The 22,713-nt window shown below is 41.8% G+C and overlaps 1 protein-coding gene across 1 annotated transcript in view; it reads right to left on the bottom strand.

Annotated features, from left to right (window-relative positions):
- SCHIP1 (schwannomin interacting protein 1) overlaps window positions 1–20,743 on the bottom strand; it is a 638,382-nt gene extending 617,639 nt beyond the window's left edge. Inside the window, exon 1 of the mRNA XM_069618457.1 lies at window positions 20,374–20,743. Within this exon, the coding sequence (XP_069474558.1) occupies window positions 20,374–20,379 (6 nt within the window). The 5' untranslated portion in view covers window positions 20,380–20,743. The remainder of the gene's footprint in view (window positions 1–20,373) is intronic.
- Between the last annotated feature and the right edge of the window lie 1,970 nt (window positions 20,744–22,713).

Here is a 22,713-nt window from a genome sequence, read left to right as displayed (position 1 = left end):
GGAGCAACACAAGTTTGAACCCCGGGTCCGTGGTTAGAAACCTCTGGGTATTAAGCTTGTTGTAAATAACCTATCATATCATAAGGTGCAAAGTAGCTTTTTGCTGTATTACAGTGCCTGAAATGGAAAATCTTACCTGTGAGATCCCACGAGCGAGTGGAGGGGAGGGATTGCTGAAAGACCCCCCATGCATAAGCATTTACATTTCAGGAGAATAATTATTAACACCTGAAAAATAACCCAGGAGGGGAGTATGTACTAAATTGCAAGCAAAGCAGAAAATGTGCACACCTTTTAAACAAACAATACATGCTTGGATATTTTCTGCAGAATGCAACCCTAACAAGCATTTCACTTGTTTCCTAACCAGATGCTCAAGTGTTTTAATGGGTAAGTCTCGCGACCTTCGTCCTGAAGGCCTTTGTTTGAGTCCCTGCATCGGCAATACAAACAAATGAAAACCCTTGAAGGGAAGTTCATTGCTTTTACAGATCCGGGGAGACACATTTTGCAGGATCTTGGATCCCAGAAAATCTGTCCCACTCACCAGGGCTGCTGTATTAACGACTGAAAGCATGTATGCCGCGTAGGGATTGGGCCAGAACAAGGCTGACAGAGCTTTGACAAAGTTTCTCTTGCCTGAGCTCTGAGGCCCAGGGGCTAGCCCGAAAAGCATCAAAATCCGATGCTTCCTAAGTGGAGTCTCACACATAAGCCATGTTGAGAATTTGGCACGTGACATGAATGCAGAGACAGACCAAGCCTCGCAACCTGTTCCAAGGCTGTCCAGATTGTTATATATGTCCTGCAATTTACAGGCCTTTTTCTGTTAAGGTGACCAATAAAAAGAGCATTGTCCCACTTCACTACTCGCTCAAAAGAGTTTCATTCCATTTCCATTTCTTTATTTGTAAAGCGTGCCTGGCCCTCGGGCATCTGGGCGCCTATCTTAGGTTAGGTTACAGAGACATATAGTACCGCATATAGTACAGCACACGAACATGAAATAGTGAGGGTTTCACTATTGCATACATGTTTGAAATGTAAGATTCTTATGTTCCCACAATGCTCTTTGCGTTTATGGAAATCGCCAGGCTGGGGCTCCATGATGAGATACTGTGTTGCATGACCTGGCCTGGGGCCACGCCCCTCAGTCCCGACCCCCCCCCAGCTCCACCCTCAGAAGGAGGAGCGTGTTCCCAGAGTAATGTTTTTCCATTTCCAGCACTGAACGTGTGCAACCGAAAAGAGACATTATCGAACACGTGATTATGTCAGAACATTTCAAAGAACATCAAGCAGTACTTTCTATGTTCATTGTGTCAAAAGCCTACCACTGCTTAACAGCAGAATAACATGAACTTTTGCAGCCACTGCACCGTAAGGCACCTGCTGCGGGAACGAAACAAATGTTTCCCATGATGCCAAGTACTGACGGTTAAGCAAACAAGGGCGCATGTCCATTTCGACGTATGTGTTTTATTTTGCACAACAACGAGTATTGCTTACAGGGGTGTTGCTCGCCCTGAAAACGATCTGGAGCTGCCGTAATGTCAGGACTGTCGGGACTGGGGGCTAGCTGGCCTTTCGGTTGTAGCCTCTGAGCTTGCATCCAGGGCTACAACCAAAAGACCCGGGGCTATGGCCCCCTCAGCCCCTCCCCTCAGCACCCCTAGCAAAGTCTCTGATGGCCCATGCACAGGATCGCGCACTGGTGCTGTATGTTTACCTGGACTCACCATAAACATTTGTTTGCGCATGCGTTCATTCCATAGTTGGCTTTGCGGTCAGTGCTAGAACAACTCAGCCATTATTTGACTTGTGTCAGCCACAAAATAGTAATATTACGGTTGCAAATGTATGCATCGCTAATTATTAAATATGTATTTGCACATGGTCTTCAAATATCAATGACTAAAGTGATGTCAGGGCACGCCTCTAGCCAATGGTTGACAGCACATGAGTCCAAAAAATTGTATTATGGTTGAACAACATGGAAGTTAAAAGTCAACACATCATGCTTGGCGTCTCGGGCTGCATTCGCCACACTTCAGCAGAAGCGCACAGAAATCCCGGGTTGCTGTACGTGTGTATCTATTTCTAGTCTGCGGGCTGGAGCAGTGGAGGCGCAGTCTGGCGGTCCCGAAATAACACGGGCAGCTGTGCCCTCTAGAACCTCATACCATTAGCATTCAGCGCTGCTAAGCGCGGGCTCCACGGCGGCCTCGCGGGCTACTTTCTAAAATAGACACCCAGAAGGGTGTTTACAAGTCTAGCATGCGCTTCTGCTCGGTGTTCTAGGATTTCTGGCCTAAAAGCCATCTTTTATCAGTGATGTATTATATTGTCACGTATTTACGAGCTAGCCAGCTCGGCTCCCTACATGGTATCAGGTGGCGCACGCAGCAATCTGTCACTCGCCATTTTCTGCTGTGAACTGCGGAACGGGGATGAGACGGGCTTGGTAATGAGCAGGGTGTTCGCATGCCAAGCGTTAATAATCGCTTTCAACGAATTGACACGTGACACCTTTTCGAGCAAAATGCAATTCTTTGGGTAACTGACACAGCAGAAGACTCAGTGGCACATTAATCAAAACTAGACACGTAATTACTTATCGAGTGCTAGTAGCTTCTGTCCATCCACACTGCCCCAGTTGGTCAGGTTGGTCCTGATGCCAGATAGTGTGTTTCTAAGACAGAGAGGCAGTCGGCTCAGGCATCAGTGCTGGGATGCCTGGCTCATCAAGTATATTCAGCAGAAATCAGTGCAAATGGCATTTCCCAACCTTGAGCTGGTGAACCTGGACCCAGGATCAATCTGTGTGCCACCAAAGCTGTAACTTAAAACAGTTCACTAAAAACCAACCTCATGATGAAAACCCTACTTTAAAAAATAATCAAATAATTACAAATTTGAGCCCAACGGTTTAAGGTTATTTTTATTCAGAAGTCCATGAAGGTGCTGAGTAAGATTCTCCCCTTTCCAGTGGATGACATGAGAGCCTTTGTCGATTCTGTTCTTCTGTGCTCCTGCTGAGAACTCCCTCACACATTCAAAGATGCAGTGATACAACCTGCATCCCCAAAAGGTCATGCAAGGCTGGTGAAGCAAAACACCCCTGGCCTTGCATGGCCATTGGACATGCGTGCTGGTGCATGAACGGTCAAAGGGAAACTGCATTTCCCTTTGACAGTTCAAGGCAGCTCAGGAGTGCTGCCTCAGCTACTTGTTGTAGTATTTATTTATGAACAGTGTTTATGTGAAATGTAATACCTTGCAGTACCAAAACATGTATTCAACATTGCCCTATTGATTATGATGATGTTTCAGGAATTAAAAGTATTTAAACAGGAGCTTTCTTCATCTAAAATTACCAAGACAAGTTCAAGAACAAGCAGTATGTCTCATTTATTGGAGTCCATTGCCGCCCTAGAGGAATACAACATCCCGCAGGAAGTGTATTGGAAATGTATTTCCTTTTCAGTGCCCATCTTTAATGTGGTTTGGAGTGCAGCGATGATGAACATTGGTAAATTCTATCTCAGTCGTGATGTGATTTCTTAAGCCTACAATAGCAAGCACAGGACATTAATTGCAAGTGTGTGATGTAGAAACTGCAGTATTTTAATTTACTGTCTTTATTGTGTACTTAGAGTGTAAAACACATTCATAACGGTGTGCAGGCCATTTTGCAGCATTATGGGAAAGATTAAGGCGACATCTCTCTAATTAAAAGGGGCACAGGTTTTATGTTAACCAATAATATCTTAAATTCAAGAACAAAACTAAAGCAACATTTAGGTTCCATTTCTCACTTGCCAAGTTTGCTGAACTGGTTATCAGAGCCAATTGTATATTTACATTTCAAAGCCTATCTCAGGAATTCAGAATCATAACGCATGAAGAGCGCAAGAGTTCTGTCTAGTGGGGGCTGTTTAGAAGATTATTTTATTTGATAGCCAGACCAGATGGTCTTAGGACCACACCAAACTGTGGATCTATTGTATTAAAGACTGGTTTCTTAGGAGATAAGCCCTATAAACTTGATCCAGAGCTTACTAATAGTTCCAAAGTTCTGGCTTCAAAGAAAACCTGCACATATTTAACTTTATGTAGGCTCATAAAGGTTGCATTAGCCTCAAAGGTAAAGGGAAAAGGTGACTGAACACTCTAGATATGAGGCACACAGACATTGCTCTGAACAATACTTATAGGTGAAATGTATAGATTTCCTGTAGGCAGATAGAATTGCCTGCTTTGGGATACACATGGATGCCATACACATGGGAATTTTTGGGTGATGTACTGCCACTGCAATCTGGTAGAAACATTTACACCAGAAACCTAATTCATATCAACATGAAGAAATATCTCACGTTACATGCTCAGTCACTAAATTGCGCTGAATCGCAACAGAACCTTCCATTGACGCCAAATTTGGATATGATATCAACAGAGGTAGTGTCTACCAGAATGTGTAATACAACATAGAGGTCACCATGTTTTAAATTGCCCAAAAATGGTGTAAATGTGAAAATGTTCATTACATGTTCATAACAGCTTGTAGAATCATTGGTTAAAATATAAGTTTTATGATTCTGCCATGTTGGTAAATAGATGTACCCAAAATCGAAATTAGCATCTCTTCATCACGAGCATTCCCCCCACCCCACCTTTCTTAGTCACGTGGCAGGGAAACCACACAGCTTTGTCATAAGACAGAGGTGGAGCTAGTAAGATTTATATTGTGCTGCACTCAGGAGAGGGGTGTGATTAATAAGGAAAAAGGAAGAAGTAAGAAAGATTATAGAATATTGGGAGATGTACAGGATGAACTGTCTGGTGAGGGTATAATAGAACTCAAAGGATGACCACTATAGAGAAGGAGGCCAGTGAAGTGAGGGAAGAGTAACCAGTCCATGGGTGATTGATTTCCAAATAAACCACCTGAATCAAGGGTTTGTTAAAGGACTGATGTCTGGTTGACTGAGCCCCCTTGCTGGCTCCGGAATCAGAAATTACACCTTAAAAGTTAAATTGAAAACCGCCAACAAATCCCAAATTGTCCATAGATAAATCAGGGTAAAATCTGGGCGGACAAAGGAAAGGAAGTTCTGGCAAATGCAAATTGAAAACAGGGGCACAGGTGCTAATATTTCAATGGCCTGTGTTCCCTCATTTACATTGAAAACAAAATGAGATATAGTTTATTTAAGAGCAGTCTACTTTGTATTGAAAAACGAAATTTGAAATTGAATGTATTGTAGCGTCACTTTAATGCATAATAACTTATTTAAAAGAAGATTCATTTGAAGTGTAGGAAGCGGTTTAAGCCGCTGTAGTGTCCCTTGGATCAGTATGAGTCACGACATACTAATATCTGACAGATATAATGCCTTGGTGCAGCTGGCGGACGTCATAGTTATAGACTGCATATTTGCACAACAAAATGCACTCTGAGAGAATTAATTCTATTCATAAGAAACTGTGTGAAGTGCAAACCCCACTATTTCCTTTTTTTCCAAAGCACCGGCAAACTCTGGTGTAAAGTGGAAGGGAAGGTGGGATCTTTTGTCTTGTATATGCTACAGGGAAATAATATTTTTTCAGTTGAAAAATACATGCAGGCTGGAATGCACACACAGATCCATTAAAGTTGTCCAGCCATACCCATATTAAAGGTTTCACATGTAAATCGATTAAAAACAATGCACACTTATAAGTGAAATTAGAGTTGCATATACAGCTAAATTCAAACACACACACACATACTGAAATCAACACACTTATGTTATTATGAATGTCACTCAAACATGTTCAGAGAACGCTGCACCCATGTGTAATGACAACACAATATGCATGTGGGTTCAGAGGAGGATAAATACATCACTGAGATCGATTTTGAATTTAAACCTATGGCACCCACTGCATGCTGACCATAATTTACATGTATGGGCCCACAAAGCCTATTCTATCACTGCCTCTTACATGTACTGGGGAGTTCAGTGGAATCTATATGAACACATTTTATAGATGTATGTGTTTTAAAACCATCCTTGTCTTGATACTGGAGAAAATGAAATGTACATCTGAAGCACTTGTTGACATTTAAACTGATGCCAATGGAGAATAGAAATATTTAGAATGCCTAGTATTTTTAGAATTCAATATATTTTTAGGAAAATTGTTTGAATCAAGAAAGAATGCTTGTGTGGGCTGATAACAGTGAAATTTATATAGGCAGGTAACTTGGTTTAATTTGTTGATCATTGACTTTGTTATACCTGTATGGTCTTGATCGCCATAGTGTATACCTGGATACCAAATTGGTTGAAGGTGCATTATTCTTTGAAATACATTTCAATTTTTGACTACCTCACTGTCTGTGCCTTGCCCAGAATTTTGTGGTGGGATTGTATGAATAGGAGCATGAGTTTGGCAGGTCACATCTGCGTGAGTCAATATTAAAACACACACACATTTCTTATTTAAATAGTGAGAGATGTAGGAGAATCTGGTTAGTGCTTCTAAATATACGTAGAGTGAAAAGTGTTTGACCCTGGATGGTGACGAGGCTGGGGTGATGAACACAAATATTTAAAGGGGAGGCACCCAGCTGGAATTTATTTTGGAACACAACATTCAGCCCATGAATGGAAGCCTGCATACAATGCATTTGTATAGTCCAGTTAGGAATTGACTGCACAATCAAGGCTCTGTGCTTGAGAAGTAATATTAGCACTTTTTTGAGGATCTTAATTTGTTGGAAACAGCTGCTAACCCTGGGACTAATCAGGGCCTGCAGGGGCATAGCAACATGAACAATTAACCCACGAATGTCTGTAACATTGGGGCTTAAGTTAAGAGAGTACCCAAACAATGGATGACTGAACATCACCTGAAAGCTCTTCCTGTTTTGGCACTGCTGAGTGGGAGGAAGCGAGAAATTAGGAGGAGGAGGGCTAGGGAATACCTTTCCTGCAGCTGCCATTGTCAGTTTGATATGATAGGTTATTTATAACACGCTAAATATCCAGAGGTTTCTAAGCACGGACCCGGGGATTGAACCCGTGTTGTTCCGTGTCATCTTGCCTCCAAGTTGAGCCCATTGCCCCTGGGCTACCCTCCCGAGTTTGGAGGTGTACTGTGTATTTTCTCTAATAGTGTGTAGCCCTAAACGATCCTGTCACTTATTTATCAATGACCTGACCCTACTGAAACACATGCAAGTTTTGGAGAAGACAGTGATGAAGGACATTATTTAGCATTTACCAGCATTCCATTGTTATTTCAGCTAGTAATGTTAATATAAGGTCAGCTTCAGCACAATGAGACTTGATTTGACAACATTTGAATGGATTTTGTATCCATTACAATACCTTAAAGAATGATAACATGGCAACGTTTCGAGAAAATTAAAGCATTCAGCATGCCCATGTGATTCACTATGCCAATATCAACATGTCTATGGATGGAGGCCAGAGGTCACTGGGGATACTAAAAGCAAACAATATCGAAAGATGCCTACCAGGACAGCTCAGAGACACATCTTATTTCCCTGGATCAATCGAGTGGACATCTGTTTGATCACACTCAATGGGCCACAGCCGGAGATCTGAGCTCTGGTTGCCCCATATGCAATTCAGCTTTGCAGCAGACCATCTTCTGCATTCTGAATTGTCATTGATAACTTGTGGGCAGGGAAGTTTCAAGTAAAAACAACAAAGATGTTTTACTGGAGTAAATCTGGAGATGCAGTGGAGGATTTAAGATTTGCACCTGCTACCTCATACATGACTCACAAAGGTAATGGCCGAAAAGTATGGGAAAAAAAATGCTGAATGCGTGTTTTGTGCGCATTCGGCATAGTAGAAAACGTTGAATCCCGTAATGCCGCACAGAGGGTCTGGGGGGCGGAGTTGCAGGGGTGTCCCCCTGCTTCCCTAATTTGGCATTATGAGATTCGGGTTGCGGGGTTGTCCCCGCTTACATTACATGAAAAGCGGGGGACAAATGTTAAAAAAACGCATTCGACATTTTCAAAATGCAAAGACGTCCCCTGTGCAGTATTGAGACTTGTTCTTTAGAGGTCCGTGTTTTTTTACGTAGCTTCCGCACAAAGCCTCCACCTGTAGCAAATCTAGAGATACTGGACGCATCTCTGGGATGCCGTTGACCAAATCTTTGTAAGTCGCAAGTGCACGTGAACATCTCAAAGATGCTCTAGGCAGCTTCAGGTATGTCAGTGCAAGGCTATGTGAAGCAGCTGCAGCAGGTTCAAACCAGAGATGCAGGCAGAAATTGCTCAGCGGAAAAACCACTGAGCTTGGAGACGCCTCTTTTGTAGTTAATACTACTTCAAAGTTAGTGTTATAAATAGTTAAAATTCGTGGTATTTATTAAGCAGTCACTCAACAAAGAAAACCGATTGACGTAAACTCTTTACTTAAAGTTCAATCACTTTATAATTTATTTTCCAGATTGTAGTGCAGATCTTTATGAATCAGCCCTCCCGGCTCCTTTCATAGGCTATAGGGTGCTATCTCTTCTTACTTTATGCTTACCCTATGCCGTGTATGTCTTCTGATAGGGCACACCTTTGAGAAAGGCGAAGTCCCCAAAATGTCTCTTTCATTAAATAAATAACCCACTTTTCTTGAATCTCCATGAAAAAGTGAACACCAACACAGAAAAGGACATCTGCTGGCTCTCACCCACAATGACCTTCAGAAAGCCAGCTGTGTGCTAAGTGGAGCAGGTGGGTGGTGTTGCAGTGTATAGGATACAAACATACCACCATGGTTGCCTTAGAACTTCTATCTTTGTCCCAATCTAAATGCAGTATGTATGACTATAGTACAGACTATAGTACAGAGGCCGGATGCAGTCTTTAATAGCTACCTCCATTCCATGTTTGCAAGCTATCCACACAAAATCATTTAGATATAGTGAGAGTGGTTTACATGATCAGTGGTTATGCTGATAAACTCGAGGGTGCATGGGTTCTACGGACAGGATTTGGGAAACCCTGACACACAACGTCATTTCCTGTTCTACGACAGTGATCTGCCAGAGATAGCAGTAAGATTTACCAACTATTTGGTGGCATATGCACTTTGAATATTTGTTACATAATAATGGCGTGCAAAGTTATATGCTTATCACAGTTCACATTCGTAATACAACAGTTCAATTGAAAGAATCTCTGCTATTTTCTAGGGCTGTCTAGAGCAAAGGACTAGAAACGGATATGAAGTCACCAAGCATGCTTTTGGTTTTATATATTGTAATTGGTTATTTATAATGCGCTTCAGACCCAGAGGTTTCTAAGTGCAGACTCAGGGATCGATCCCGTGTTGCTCCACGTCGTCTTTCTTCCAAGAGGAGCACATTGCCCCTGAGCTATCCTCCCGAGACCAGGAGTTTACATGTATTGTCATGGAAGGTCATTAAATACGATGACGTTCAGGACCTGACCTGTTATGATTTCACATGGTCTGAGATATCCCAGCTGTGTCAGGTTCATTTCCAAGATTCTGAACTCAGGTGTGAACACATTTCGACTTTCCACCTCCTCGAGATTCCACCTCCTCGCCTGCTACATTGCCAATAAACCCATGACGCATGTAAAGGGCTCCCTTTAACCCCACTATCAATATTATAAGGCTGTCATCGACTTGTTTGGAGATTATATATAAACATTGTTCCCTTTGCCTAAATTGGGGTCTGTTTTACACCAAAATTACTTTTCCGCATGATATTATGTTACTTGAAATGTACGGGAGTCCCCGCCCCATCTCATTTTCCTATCATGACCCCCTTTTCCCACGTAAACGTTCGGCTTGCAACCTATTGATTGTTCAGCCTAATGCGTTCTGCGGATATCTTGCCAGTGTAATTCTGGATGCTGGCACCGTCCAGACTTGATGAATTTCCCAGAATCGTTGCGCCTGGCAGCAGGTACATCTGACAGCCTATCTCGGTACTGCTGTGAGAGATACCTTCAGGGGATTGGCAAGGCTTGACCAGCCTGAAGCACAGGAGCCCTGTCGGGAGCGAATCTGGCATCTCTGCTTGGGAAAGTACAGTCCTGGCAAAAGGCCCTGTGATCTGCTTAAACAATCAATATGACTGAAGCCCTTCCATTAAGGCTGTGGGCAACATTTCTGGACCTAAGGTACTAGACGTCCTCAGGCATCCATATTCCGTTTAAAAAAAAAAAAAAAGATGTACTGTGCAAATGTACTTCTTCATTCACACATCCAGCGACCCCCTCACTGACATTCCGCGACACGGTCCATCTCCGCTCGCATACAGTCTTCTTCACTCTTTCACAAGATTATGTGCCCCCCCTCAAAAATAAACGGATAGCTCATTCATGCACTTTCTTGTGGAGCATCCTGTCACACAGACATTTACTCATTATCTTGCTCATTCGCACACTCACTCACTTGCTCATTAAATCGCTCACTATTTACAACTCACTTCTTACACAACAACTCTCGGGCACACATTCACACATTCATTGACGAATACAGCAGTATTGCAGGTGATCTGTAAACGGGATCCAACCAGGGGGGTATGGTGAATACTCCGTCTGCAGGTTTTCCTTTTCTTCTGGGTTGATGCCTGTGGACCTGTCTACGAGAGATCCGCTAGAGGGGTGTGGCCGACACAGCCTTTGTAAGATTTCCTCTTAGCCCCAGCGAATGTCTAGGGTCCTAGATCTGAGAGACCCATTTTAGAGGGTGGGCTCATCTTGCTTCTTCAAGATTTCCTCGTACTACCTGCTAATATCTGTGACCTTAGCACTGATGGACCTATTCTGTGGCTGAGGTGATGCCACCCACGCAAAGTGTCCTCTTAATCTGTGCTAACCTATGCGGCCCTAGTACTGAGTGGTGTATTCTGGAAATTGGTTGGATACTGACTCTGCAAGAAACCCTCTTACTCTCTGCTGTCTGCGGACATGGGACTGAGGGAAGTGTTATGGTGGAGGGCCAACTCCTGCCTCTTTGAGATGTTCTCTGAGTTCTTCCCAATACCTGCTGTAGCCGCCCTGTAGTTATGTAAGTTGCTCGACTCATAGAAACAGCCCTTTTTGGATGACTTATACGTTTGGCCCCTGGACGAATCCTCACCAAACTTTGCAAAAAAAGTAGATGGCACACTCGGAATGATTTTGGAAAATTTGTTGCGATTTTGTCCAGTGGGGGGGGGTGGGGCAAAGTTATAGGGTGGTCCAAAACCGCTGGACGGATTTTCAACAAACCTGCACGAGCAGCGTTGGCTTGGTCTAAAAAATGTGCCTTTGTAAATTTGGTGTAAATACATCCATACATCCATTCATTTTTTTAAAAAATTGCCAAAAAGTTGTCAAATAAAAAAATTTGTGATATCTGGGTCCAGTCCGCGGGCTCGTTTCCTCATTTGGAGTCCCCGGACAGAATCCGGCGTGACATCAGCGGACATTATAAATGCTCACTGATTGGATGTTGAAAAACGTGAGCTGCGTCATATTTTTTGGAATGGTTGCCATGTTGGATCCATGAACAGCCGCCAGTGTCCGTGGATAGTGCAGTGAGAAAAAAGTTTGTAAAACAGATTTTGGGTTATTTGGTGGATGAAAGAGAGCCTGGAAAGGGTGGGGCGGGTGGAATAATGTTGATATGGAGCTGTTTTTTATAGGTGAACAAGTTTTGCAAGTGCCGCTGAATCTGCGGACATCACTGCTCACTGAGGACAGTGCAGTGAGAAAAAAGTCTGGAAAACAGATTTTGGGTTCTATAGTGTTTGAAAGAGGGCCTCGAATGTGATGTGTGATGTCAACAATGTGGTCATAGGCTGCGCAACAGGGGGCACCAAGCTAAGGTGGCTTTAGCTGAATTTCAGGGGTTTTGTTGCATTAAGTTTTAACCTTAATGTCCCTGCAATGTTTTTTCCTTGAATATACATATATGTATATATATTACACAGCCTGCGGTAGCGGCTGTGTAGTTATGGTTAAGCTGCTCAACTTATAGACAGAGCACTTTTTGGGCGGCTTATAATTTTGCCCCCAAACAAATCTTCACCAAATTGTGCAGAAAAAGAAAGTATATGACGCCCTCGGAATGATTCTTTGAAGTTTGGTGAGATTTGGTGAGGTTCAGGGGGGCCAAAGTTATATGGGGCATCCCAAAATGTGTGGAAATCCTCATAGACCCAATGGACGTATTTTCACAAAATTTTCGGCAGAAGCAGTGTTGGTCCGGAAAGCGTGCTTTTGTTAATTTGGTTTAAATCTGTGCAGTAGTATTTTTAAATGGGCAAAAAGTAGGTAAAACTATTTGTAATATCTGGGTGCAGTCCGTGGACTCACTTCTTGTTTCAGTCCGGGGATACTCCCCTGGACCTATCGGGGGGTGGCATAATGTCTGCAGAAATCTGACATGCCCACTGATTGGATGGTGAAAAGTGTGTGGTGCGTCATATTTTTTAACGGTCGCAATATTGGATCCGCAGACAGACTTCTGTGTAGTGCAGTGGGGAAAAAGTCTGGGAAACACATTTGGGGTTATTTGGTGGTCAAAAGAGGGACTGGAATGGGTGTGGGTGAAATAAAGATGTAAGTGAAAAAGTGGTTGCTGGTGCCGCAGAGTCCACGGACAGTGCAGTAGCCCACAGACAGCACTGTGAATAAACTGTTTGGAAAACACATTTGGGGTTATTTGATGGCTGAAACAGGGCATGGAAAGGGTATGGGAGTGCAATAAAGATGATATTGAGCTGTTTGTATAGGTGAGAAAGGGGTTTGCAGATGCCGCTGAGCCTGTAGTCAATTCTTACTGTCTGTGGACATTATGGGGATGGCAGAGGATTCTGGGTGAGCTTTGGTATTTGAAGGTGTTTTGTACATACTTGTTATCTGGTTTAATTCTATTGTGGTGGTTGTGGCCATTAGCCAGAATCTTGGGAGCATGCCCCCAAGAAACCCACTGGCCACAAACACTATAATAATATGTGTGTAGTAAATATAGGTAATGCACTGAGAATATAAAGTATTTGTAATCTAGTGGAATGTTGTAATTGAACTCTATATGGTTTTTATAATTGTACAATTGAACTCTATATGGTTTTTATAATTGTACACTTGAGGACCGTGCTCCTTGATGTCTCCTCTGCCGTTCACATGGTCAACAATTGTATCCTCATTAAACGATTATATGATACCTTTAGCATCATGGACCGGGCATTGCACTGGCTAATTTGTTTTTCTCACCAACCACCCTTCCCAGCTGCAACTGGGCTGTTTGTACTGCACCACCTCACTGTGCACCTTGTTTGTACTGCACCACCTCACTGTGTACCTGCAGATTACCCCAGCGATTTCTTCTTTGATCAGGGCTATTCCATATGTTTTTTGTCTCTCTGGTTCAACTGATGTCTTTCTTTTTTTCTCATTTCCAGTGTTATGTTAATAATACACAGCTTTCCTTAAATGTCACTGAACTAATTTGTTATCCTCTTTTTTTTTAAATCTCTGATTGTTTGATCTCCATTGAGGTACTGTGTACGGCTTTCAATCTGTGTCTCAATGCCAGTAAGACAGAGATCTTTCTTATTGTGATACCTGTGCCCTGTTTTTCTCGTACCCAGTGGCCGCTGTCTTTGGGCCCTCTACTTTCACCCTCCTGTGAGGCCAAAAACCTTTGGTCATCTTTAAGTCCTCTATCTCCCTTTCTACTTACATTTTGGACATTGTAAAAAAGCCCATGCTTTCAGTATGCACTTCATACAGGCATTGTACTGTTCCTCACCCCCCCAGTAGCTGAATGTATATCGAGCCCTGGTCCTGTGAAGGGTGGACTACTGCAAAAGCCTCTTTCTTAACCTCCCCCTTTGTTGTCTGTTCCCCCATCGGCTAATCTAGAATGGGGCTGCAAGACTTATGCTTGGCCTGAAGCCCAGGGATCGTATTGCTGCAACCGTAAAATGTGTACATTGGCTTTTGCTAATGGCCTGGAGTACATTATTTACCAACTCTGCTTCCCAATATACTGCTCTGCTAGAGCCCGCCGCTGCTTTATCTCCTACACTGTCATTGTCAAATGCTTTTTGAAGCGAAGAGTGGGAGGCATGTCTCTGTGTGCAGCAGGTGCCTCTCTTTTGAATAGCTTTCCTGCTCCACTTATATTTGAGCAGGACTACCTTACATTTCAGAAACTTCTGAAAACTCTTTGTGTTCCTGTTTTACTTAATCCCTTCCCTGCTAACTCATACCACTGCCACTGAGACTGCTGGCCTGGTTCCTGATGGACCTAACAGTTTACAGGCCGTATATCTAGTTGCCACCAGTACCCCCGCCCCCTCCCTTTCAGCACTGCGATTGTGGGTCTAGCGCATGGCAGCTGTGTACCACACCGTTTGGACTCCTCTTCCCCAGAAGGTAGCTAGTAGCCTCCCACCTTGGCATCCCTTGGCATTATACTTCTGGGCTCCTATGAGCTGTTTGCAGTCCCTACTCCACTTTCCATTCATGCACTTCTTTTACTACACAAAGCATATGTGCATTTATAGCAGCAGTGTGTACAATTTGTTTGGATAAGGAAGGGAAATGTATATTCAAAAGATTTGTAAAACATTTTTAAGTGGCAGTTGTTGTGTGCAAATTTATTATCTTGACAGGGCTACAAGTAGAGTTTTTGTTAACTTATTGGTGGATATATGTGTGACTGTTTCAAAGCAGGCAGTGAGGGAATGCTACAAACATAACAGTACAAAGAGTAGAAGGGCTGTTTTGTGTGATGGTGTGCAAATGCAATCTGGCTTCCTTAATAATGCATAGTCTAGAGAGGAGACTTCGAAGAGCATGGCTAGTCATAAAAGCCCATGGATTATGGTCTTTATTGTATGCTAAAGAAAAGTATTTGGGACAGAAAATTGTTTCTGTGCTTTTTTCTGTTTCTCTAGTTTACAAATGTCCATTATTTTCATTGCATAGTGTAAAATGCTAATGGGAATGTTGGAGAATCGTATTGAGTCTATCTAGTTTACTGAAAAATGTAAAGTAGATGGACTATATAAGCTTATCTTTTTTTACTTCTATTTTTAAACAGTGAAAGGTGGTCCCTAAAGGAAACTTTTTTGTGTTTTTTGATTTTGTATTTTTCTTTCCATTTTTGCAGAAGAGGTTAGGAATGAAGGTGGGGGAAATAAGAGAAGGGACACCAACCACAGATATAGAGGGGCAGCTGGACAGGGGAAGATGTTGGGCATGCATTAATTTTAAGGTAGGGTCAGTGTTTCTCATGTTCCTTGATTACAGCCCCGAAAGCACTTCAAAACTGCTCCCCCCTGCAGAGTGGTGTATTGCAGTATATATATGATACTGTTGCCTTAGAAATATATGGATCAACAGCTTTTTTTATGTCTTGCAAGGTAGCTGATAAAGAATAATAATAAATAATAATGATGATATTTTCTGCCACTCAGAGATAGCATGTGTGGTGGCAGTATTGGTTGAGGAATTTGAGAGCATTCCGGTGGTTGGATTTAGTATGGCGGCACATGGAGGTGTTCCCATAGGAGCACTGGCCAGGTTGTCCAGGAGTACAACTTTTCACTCAGTGTATTTCACCTTGGCAGCCTTAGCCTTTGATACACCCCCAATGGTGGTAAATAAATAACACATCCATGATTCCATCTAGGTGCTAGAGGTAGCCATTTCCTCCACTTCATCTTCCTGGTCCCCTCGATTGTTTTCTACATGATTGCACTTCTTCTGTTGTGTAGGCCCTCTAGCTGGTGGTGGCAATTGTAATTGGTTATTTATAATGTGCTTAATACCCAGAGGTTTCTAAGCATGACCTGAACCTGTGTTGCTCCGCGTCGTCTTGCTTCCAAGACGAGCGTGTTGCCCCTGAGCTATCCACCCGAGACTGGTGGCTCCTGGGCAGAAGGGATGGCATTTTTTAAAATAAATCTCAGTTCTGCTAATATTCTACCAAGCATGAGCTCTGTCCTAGAATGTAAATGTATCATCAGTAAAAATAGGTCTAGGACCTGTGCAAGCGTACATTTTCTGCTTGAAGCTTCCTAGATCAGCTAAAAATGCAGTTTAGAACTGTTTGCGAAGCACATACCTGTTCGCGAAGTTCCGATCCGTTCGCAAGCACATCATCATGGTTACGTGACACTGTCAGGAAAGTCTGCAATGAGGTCAAAAATTGGCAAACGCCGCCAAGTACAAATATCAGCAGAAAAAGTTTCTAAAAGTTTGTAGAAGTGTTAAAAATGTTAGTAGGTGGTGGGGAATGACACAGTTCTAAGGTCAAACTTTCTACATCGGCATAAAATGCTGCTATATTGGAGGTAGGTATGGTATTAGGAAGTAGTAGCACACTACGGTGCGCTGGTAAAAAAAAAAAACATGAAATTCAGTGAAAAAAACTTTGTTAAAGGGATGTTATGGTTCAGTTGCATTAATAAAAATGTATGAAATTCAGTGGAAAAACTTTGTTAAAGGAACGTTATGGTTACAAGTAAAACCGAAACCCCCCAGAAATTTGCCAGTTATGGTAAGCTAAGCAACCATAACTTGTGCCACCACTGTGCACTGCTAAAACTAAAGTCCCTACAAGGGGTTGTGTTTAAAATGTTGGTAAGAGGATATCCAGGGTGATCAGTAGACTTATCATCAGGGGCGTGGCTAGGGGGGGCTAAGGGGGCTATAGCCCCTGATCTTTTGGGTCTAGCCCCCGATATAATCTCAGGAGCTACAGCCAAAAGACTAGCTAGCCCCCAGTCCCAACAGTTCTGACATCAGCTTAGCCCCGGGTCTTTTCTAGACCTAGCAACTCCCCTGCTTATCATGAACAACTTAATGCATTAAAAAATCTAATCATTTAAATAAAACATTATATTGGAGTGTTGTTTTTGATACAAGGAACCTAATCATACATACACATAGGCATGCACCATAGAAGTAGAATATTTTTCATCTGGTAATTTTGGATAGTAAAATAATGAATGCTACCCTATCAGAGCTTTGAGTAATGTTAAACATGGAAGACATAGCTAACAATTCAAGACTTACTGCACACTTGTGTTAGTACAAACAATACATATGAAGACCCACAATGCATTCAAATCAGAGGCACATACAGGGAAACTAAACTAAGGAAGAATGAAACAACATCACCAGAAAATTTCAATAACATTAAAGTAAATTTGCATGTATACAAATGAATTGTGTGTTTGAGGCCCGATTATTGACCTGTGTATGTGCACCATGAGCTGAGACCAAACCCTAAGGAAAGTACTTTAAGAACATACAACAAGATTAACGTCTAGATATATAGCACCTTTTGAATTTTCATATGCTGACTGTTAGTGAACAAAAACCCCTGTCCTAGATCTGTCAGTTAACAAAAACAAGTGCCCTAGACATGTGATGTCATCAGTGATGTCATCAATGACATTTGTGAGGTCATCTTTGATGCCCGGGGGGTAGTCTTAGCAGTGCATGGTGGTGGCTCAAGTTATGGTTGCTTAGCTTACCATAACTGCCGTATTTCTGGGGTTATCGGTTTTACTTGTAACCATAACGTGCCTTTAACAAAGTTTTTTCTCTGCTTTTCATAGGTTTTTGTAAGTGCAACCGAACCATAACATCCCTTTAACAACATTATTTCATTGACTTTCATAGGTTTTTATTAGTGCAACTTAACCATAATGTCCCTTTAACAAAGTTTGTTCACTGAATATCTCATGTTGATGTATATACCATTGGTTTAGGTAAAGTCTAATGAGGAACATTGCATATCATAGATCACATATTTCAGTGTACAGTAGACATTATGGGACAGAAATAGGCCCTGTATGTGATATTACCTTTCTGTGACTAACACTTGCATGTGACAGATTTATGAATATGCCATAATTGGGTGGGGCTACCAATAACAACTATTGAAAACAACCCAAACCCGAATTATTTCATGAAAGGGAGCTCCTACCGTTTTAATAGAATTAATCAGTTTATGTGGTTTGTGTTGCTTCCTCCTGCATTCATTAACACATTTGCAAAATAATAGATTGAATAATTGTGCTTTACTATTTTAATTATTTAAGTCTCCCTACATTTAATAGTTTTTTTTATCACACGCTTAATACCTGAGTTCGGGTTCTAAGCACAGAGCCGGGATACAAACCTCTGTTGCTCTGCGTGGTCATGTTTCCAAGACCGGACGTTGCCCCTGTGCTATCCTCTGTTCACAAAAAATGTGCATACGAAACCAGGAAATGTAGTTTCTAAAGTCAAAGGCAACATGATTTATCTTAACCAACAATGTATGTATATTTGTATGCTATGACTGACCGGTGGTGAAAGGTGCAATCCTCAATGACATTTATATATATAACAAGTAAAGAGAAAATGTGGGTGGACAGCATGTACTCAATTCCTTCCTCTGTTGTGTTTTTGAGACAAAGGGCCTCATCACGAGTTTGGCAGTAACCCTTAAATGCGGCGGTAGCGCTATTACTGCCGCATTTAAGGGTTCGTCAAATCACAGGTTTGGCAGATTTCCCCCAGCTCTTGGCTGGGGGGAATCCGTCGAAATTACATGCTCATACGGCCGGCAGGAAATCCGCCGGTGGTAAGAGTACGAAAATTGCCCATTGAGCCCAATGGGGAATGGGGAATTCCCGCATGGGCTCAGTGGGGAATGGGCAATACCCGTTCCGCCAAACCCGTGATCCGGCGCTATTAGCGTCGGGGGGTTTGTCGGTAGAGCTATTAACGCTGGCGCTATGTTACCGGCCAACTCGTGATGAGGCCCAAAGTGTTAAAATAAAAACTTAGCACGGTCCCTTTATTTGAACTACTGTGAATGCTTAAGTGCACCTTTGGCCCTGCAAGAGCTGGGATTTAAACCCAGGATATTAGATTTCCAGCCCAGCCCACATAAAGATGTCTGAAAACAATTGTGAATATTGCATTTTAGAACTTTGCTCTGCGGGGTCTATTTTTCCAGTGCTGATGATTCATTTTCTGAAAGAAGCTCATTTATCCTGTGCACTGTCTTCAATACTTGAAGTTTGCATATTTCACTTTAAGATATGTTCACTTCCGGTGACGTCACTTGCCATTGGGTATGTTAATGAGACCACTCACCCCCCCCCTTACTTTTTAAGATGTATGCCCTTCTGAAGGTCCATTTATATAGTTACACGTTAATCCAGACAGTCAGACTAAGAGACCCTAAAACGCCATGTTCAAGAACACAGAAAATGATCCATGAAAGCAAAGAGTACATAACGGTGTGATATGAAGTTGATGTTTACTGTGTATTTTTGACTTTTGCCTGTACTGTATATAACGCTGTGATACCCCTGTGTCTGGGCGTTCCATAAATGACTAAATAAATAAATAAATAAATAAATAAATAAATAAGACATTGTCAAAGTTGTGGTTCTTTTCTGGTCAGTATAAATTATAAAGTGGATTATAAATGCACTCTAGCCTCTATATGGATGTATGGATTGATATTTCGGGAGCGTGCAGCACCTGACTTCGCCTCACACTACCCCCTGGGGCTATACGGGCACCCTAAGAACAACCAATCCAGAAGACTGATGCAGAGTAAGGCAGGCTGGGAGATGGACGGGTGGATGGGGTGGTGATGCATATCACACTTAATGATATGGAAATCCCTCACTGGAGTCAGCCGCTCTCACGTGAATCCAGCACATGTTCATCGAGAGAAGGCTTAAAGCCCTTTCCCAATAGCACACTAGTCCAATCACACCACATTTCACTCTACATACCCACACATGAACACAGCCTCACCGTTCTGTGAGCACACATATTATGCACGCGCGCACATTTACACGTGCACACGTGTATGCTGTCAAGCACACACAAATCTAATCTGGAGATGTGCACACACTTTATGTAGGCACAATTGTATACAGACACACACACGTGCATGCACAATACAAACAAGCGACATGTGAACTGCCCTGGCCCATGCATCCCTCCAGCTGCGCGCATCCCCTTGACCATGAAAGGGCAGAACACACAGACAGAACAGCATGACTGTGGAGCACCCGAGGACTCCCCGTTCTTTCCCAGCCACACATTCGTCAAAGCCCTAAGTCAGCGCTTCCTGTCATCCTCATCGTGCCAGCTGCCCCCGTTGCATATGCCCGTGTAGCCAGAATGAGGCGAATGCCCATTTAACTACACGGCTGTGAGAAGTAGCTTTTTAAAGCACACACCGGACCACAGCATTCCCCAGCACTACACCTCTTTCCACACTGCACGCACAATGAAGACAGCGATGCTGTGATTGTGTGACAGGCACAGTTCTGGCAGCGGGTACTCACAGTCATCTTCTGAAGCTGTGTGGTGCCCTTTCAAGCCATTTCTCGAGCAGGTCCTCTCAGGGCTCGTGAGTCCGCGAGGTACCGGCAGCATCCCTGGCCGGCTTCATCGCCGCGCCTTCCGCGCTGAGCTCATTCTCCAGGACTCGGTGGCGAGTTCAGAAATAGACTTTCCTTCACTCGGCACCAAACATTCCGGCTTAACTCTCCCCTCTCAGCAGCTGTCGGGCTGGGTCCGAATTAAATGCTGTGCCGATAGTTCCCAACGTAATCCGCCCCGAGACCGGCTAGACGGGGCTCCGGCTGCCTGAACTTCTCCTCACCCTCGCTGGCTGTGGAGCTCTCTGAGCAGCGCCGAGAGCCGGGCTCTCCCAAACCCTGCCCTCCTCCATTCATCGACCTTGCGGGGGGAAGGAAGCGTGCGTCTCGCTTGAATTATTCATGAGGCGTTCTGCTCTGCACACATTTTAAATCATTAATATAACATGCAGTGCTATTCTTTTTAAACTGTAACCCCCACAAAAACGTGTACATTTAAACCTTAAATAAGAATGCTATTGGTATTTCATAAATGTGTCTGTTTCCGTCCCAGATTCTTTTTCAGTGTATGAGTCCAAAACATATTATTAGCAAAGTGTTTAGCGCGCGCGCACACACACACAGACACACACACATCTATCTATCTATCTATCTATCTATCTATCTATCTATCTATCTATCTATCTATCTATCTATCTATCTATCTTTATCTAACCCTCTGTCTCTATCTATCTATCTATCTATCTATCTATCTATCTATCTATCTATCTATCTATCTATCTATCTTTATCTAACCCTCTGTCTCTATCTATCTATCTATCTATCTATCTATCTATCTATCTATCTATCTATCTATCTATCTATCTATCTAATCTATCTATCTATCTATCTATCTATCTTTATCTAACCCTCTGTCTTTCTCTATCTATCTCTATATATCTATCTATCCCTCTATCTATCTCTCTGTCTCTGTTTACCTAAATATGTATCTATCTATGTATCTATCTATCTATCTATCTATCTATCTATCTATCTATCTATCTATCTATCTATCTATCTGTCTGTCTATCCCTCTGTCTCTATCTATCTATCTATCTATCTATCTATCTATCTATCTATCTATCTCTATCGATCCCTATCTATATCTATCTATCTATCTATCTATCTATCTATCTATCTATCTATCTATCTATCTATCTATCTATCTATCTATCTTTATTTATCCCTCTGTCTCTATCTATCTATCTATCTATCTATCTATCTATCTATCTATCTATCTATCTATCTATCTATCTATCCCCCTGTCTTTATCTATCTCTATCTATCTATCTATCTATCTATCTATCTATCTATCTATCTATCTATCTATCTATATCTATCTATCTATCTATCTATCTATCTATCTATCTATCTATTTATCTATTTATCTATCTATCTTTATCTATCCCTCTGTCTTTATCTATCTATCTATCTATCTATCTCTATCGATCCCTATCTCTATCTATCTATCTATCTATCTATCTATCTATCTATCTATCTATCTATCTATCTATCTATCTATCTATCTATCTTTATTTATCCCTCTGTCTCTATCTATCTATCTATCTATCTATCTATCTATCTATCTATCTATCTATCTATCTATCTATCTATCTATCCCCCTGTCTTTATCTATCTCTATCTATCTATCTATCTATCTATCTATCTATCTATCTATCTATCTATCTATCTATCTATCTATCTATCTATTTATCTATCTATCTTTATCTATCCCTCTGTATCTATCTATCTATCTATCTATCTATCTATCTATCTATCTATCTATCTATCTATCTATCTGTCTATCCCTCTGTCTTTATCTATCTATCTATCTATCATATCTATCTATCTATCTATCTATCTATCTATCTATCTCTATCGATCCCTATCTATATCTATCTATCTATCTATCTATCTATCTATCTATCTATCTATCTATCTATCTATCTATCTATCTATCTATCTATCTTTATTTATCCCTCTGTCTCTATCTATCTATCTATCTATCTATCTATCTATCTATCTATCTATCTATCTATCTATCTATCTATCTATCTATCTATCTATCTATCTATCTATCCCCCTGTCTTTATCTATCTCTATCTATCTATCTATCTATCTATCTATCTATCTATCTATCTATCTATCTATCTATCTATCTATCTGTATCTATCTATCTATCTATCTATCTATCTATCTATCTATCTATCTATCTATCTATCTATCTATCTATCTCTCTATCTATCTACATATATATATATATAT

Source organism: Ambystoma mexicanum, chromosome 10, assembly GCF_040938575.1.
Source record: "Ambystoma mexicanum isolate Mex_15411 chromosome 10, UKY_AmexF1_1, whole genome shotgun sequence".
Lineage (NCBI taxonomy): Eukaryota > Metazoa > Chordata > Amphibia > Caudata > Ambystomatidae > Ambystoma > Ambystoma mexicanum.
Note: the sequence above shows the minus strand (reverse complement) of the source record. Positions and strands in the feature narration are given on the sequence as shown.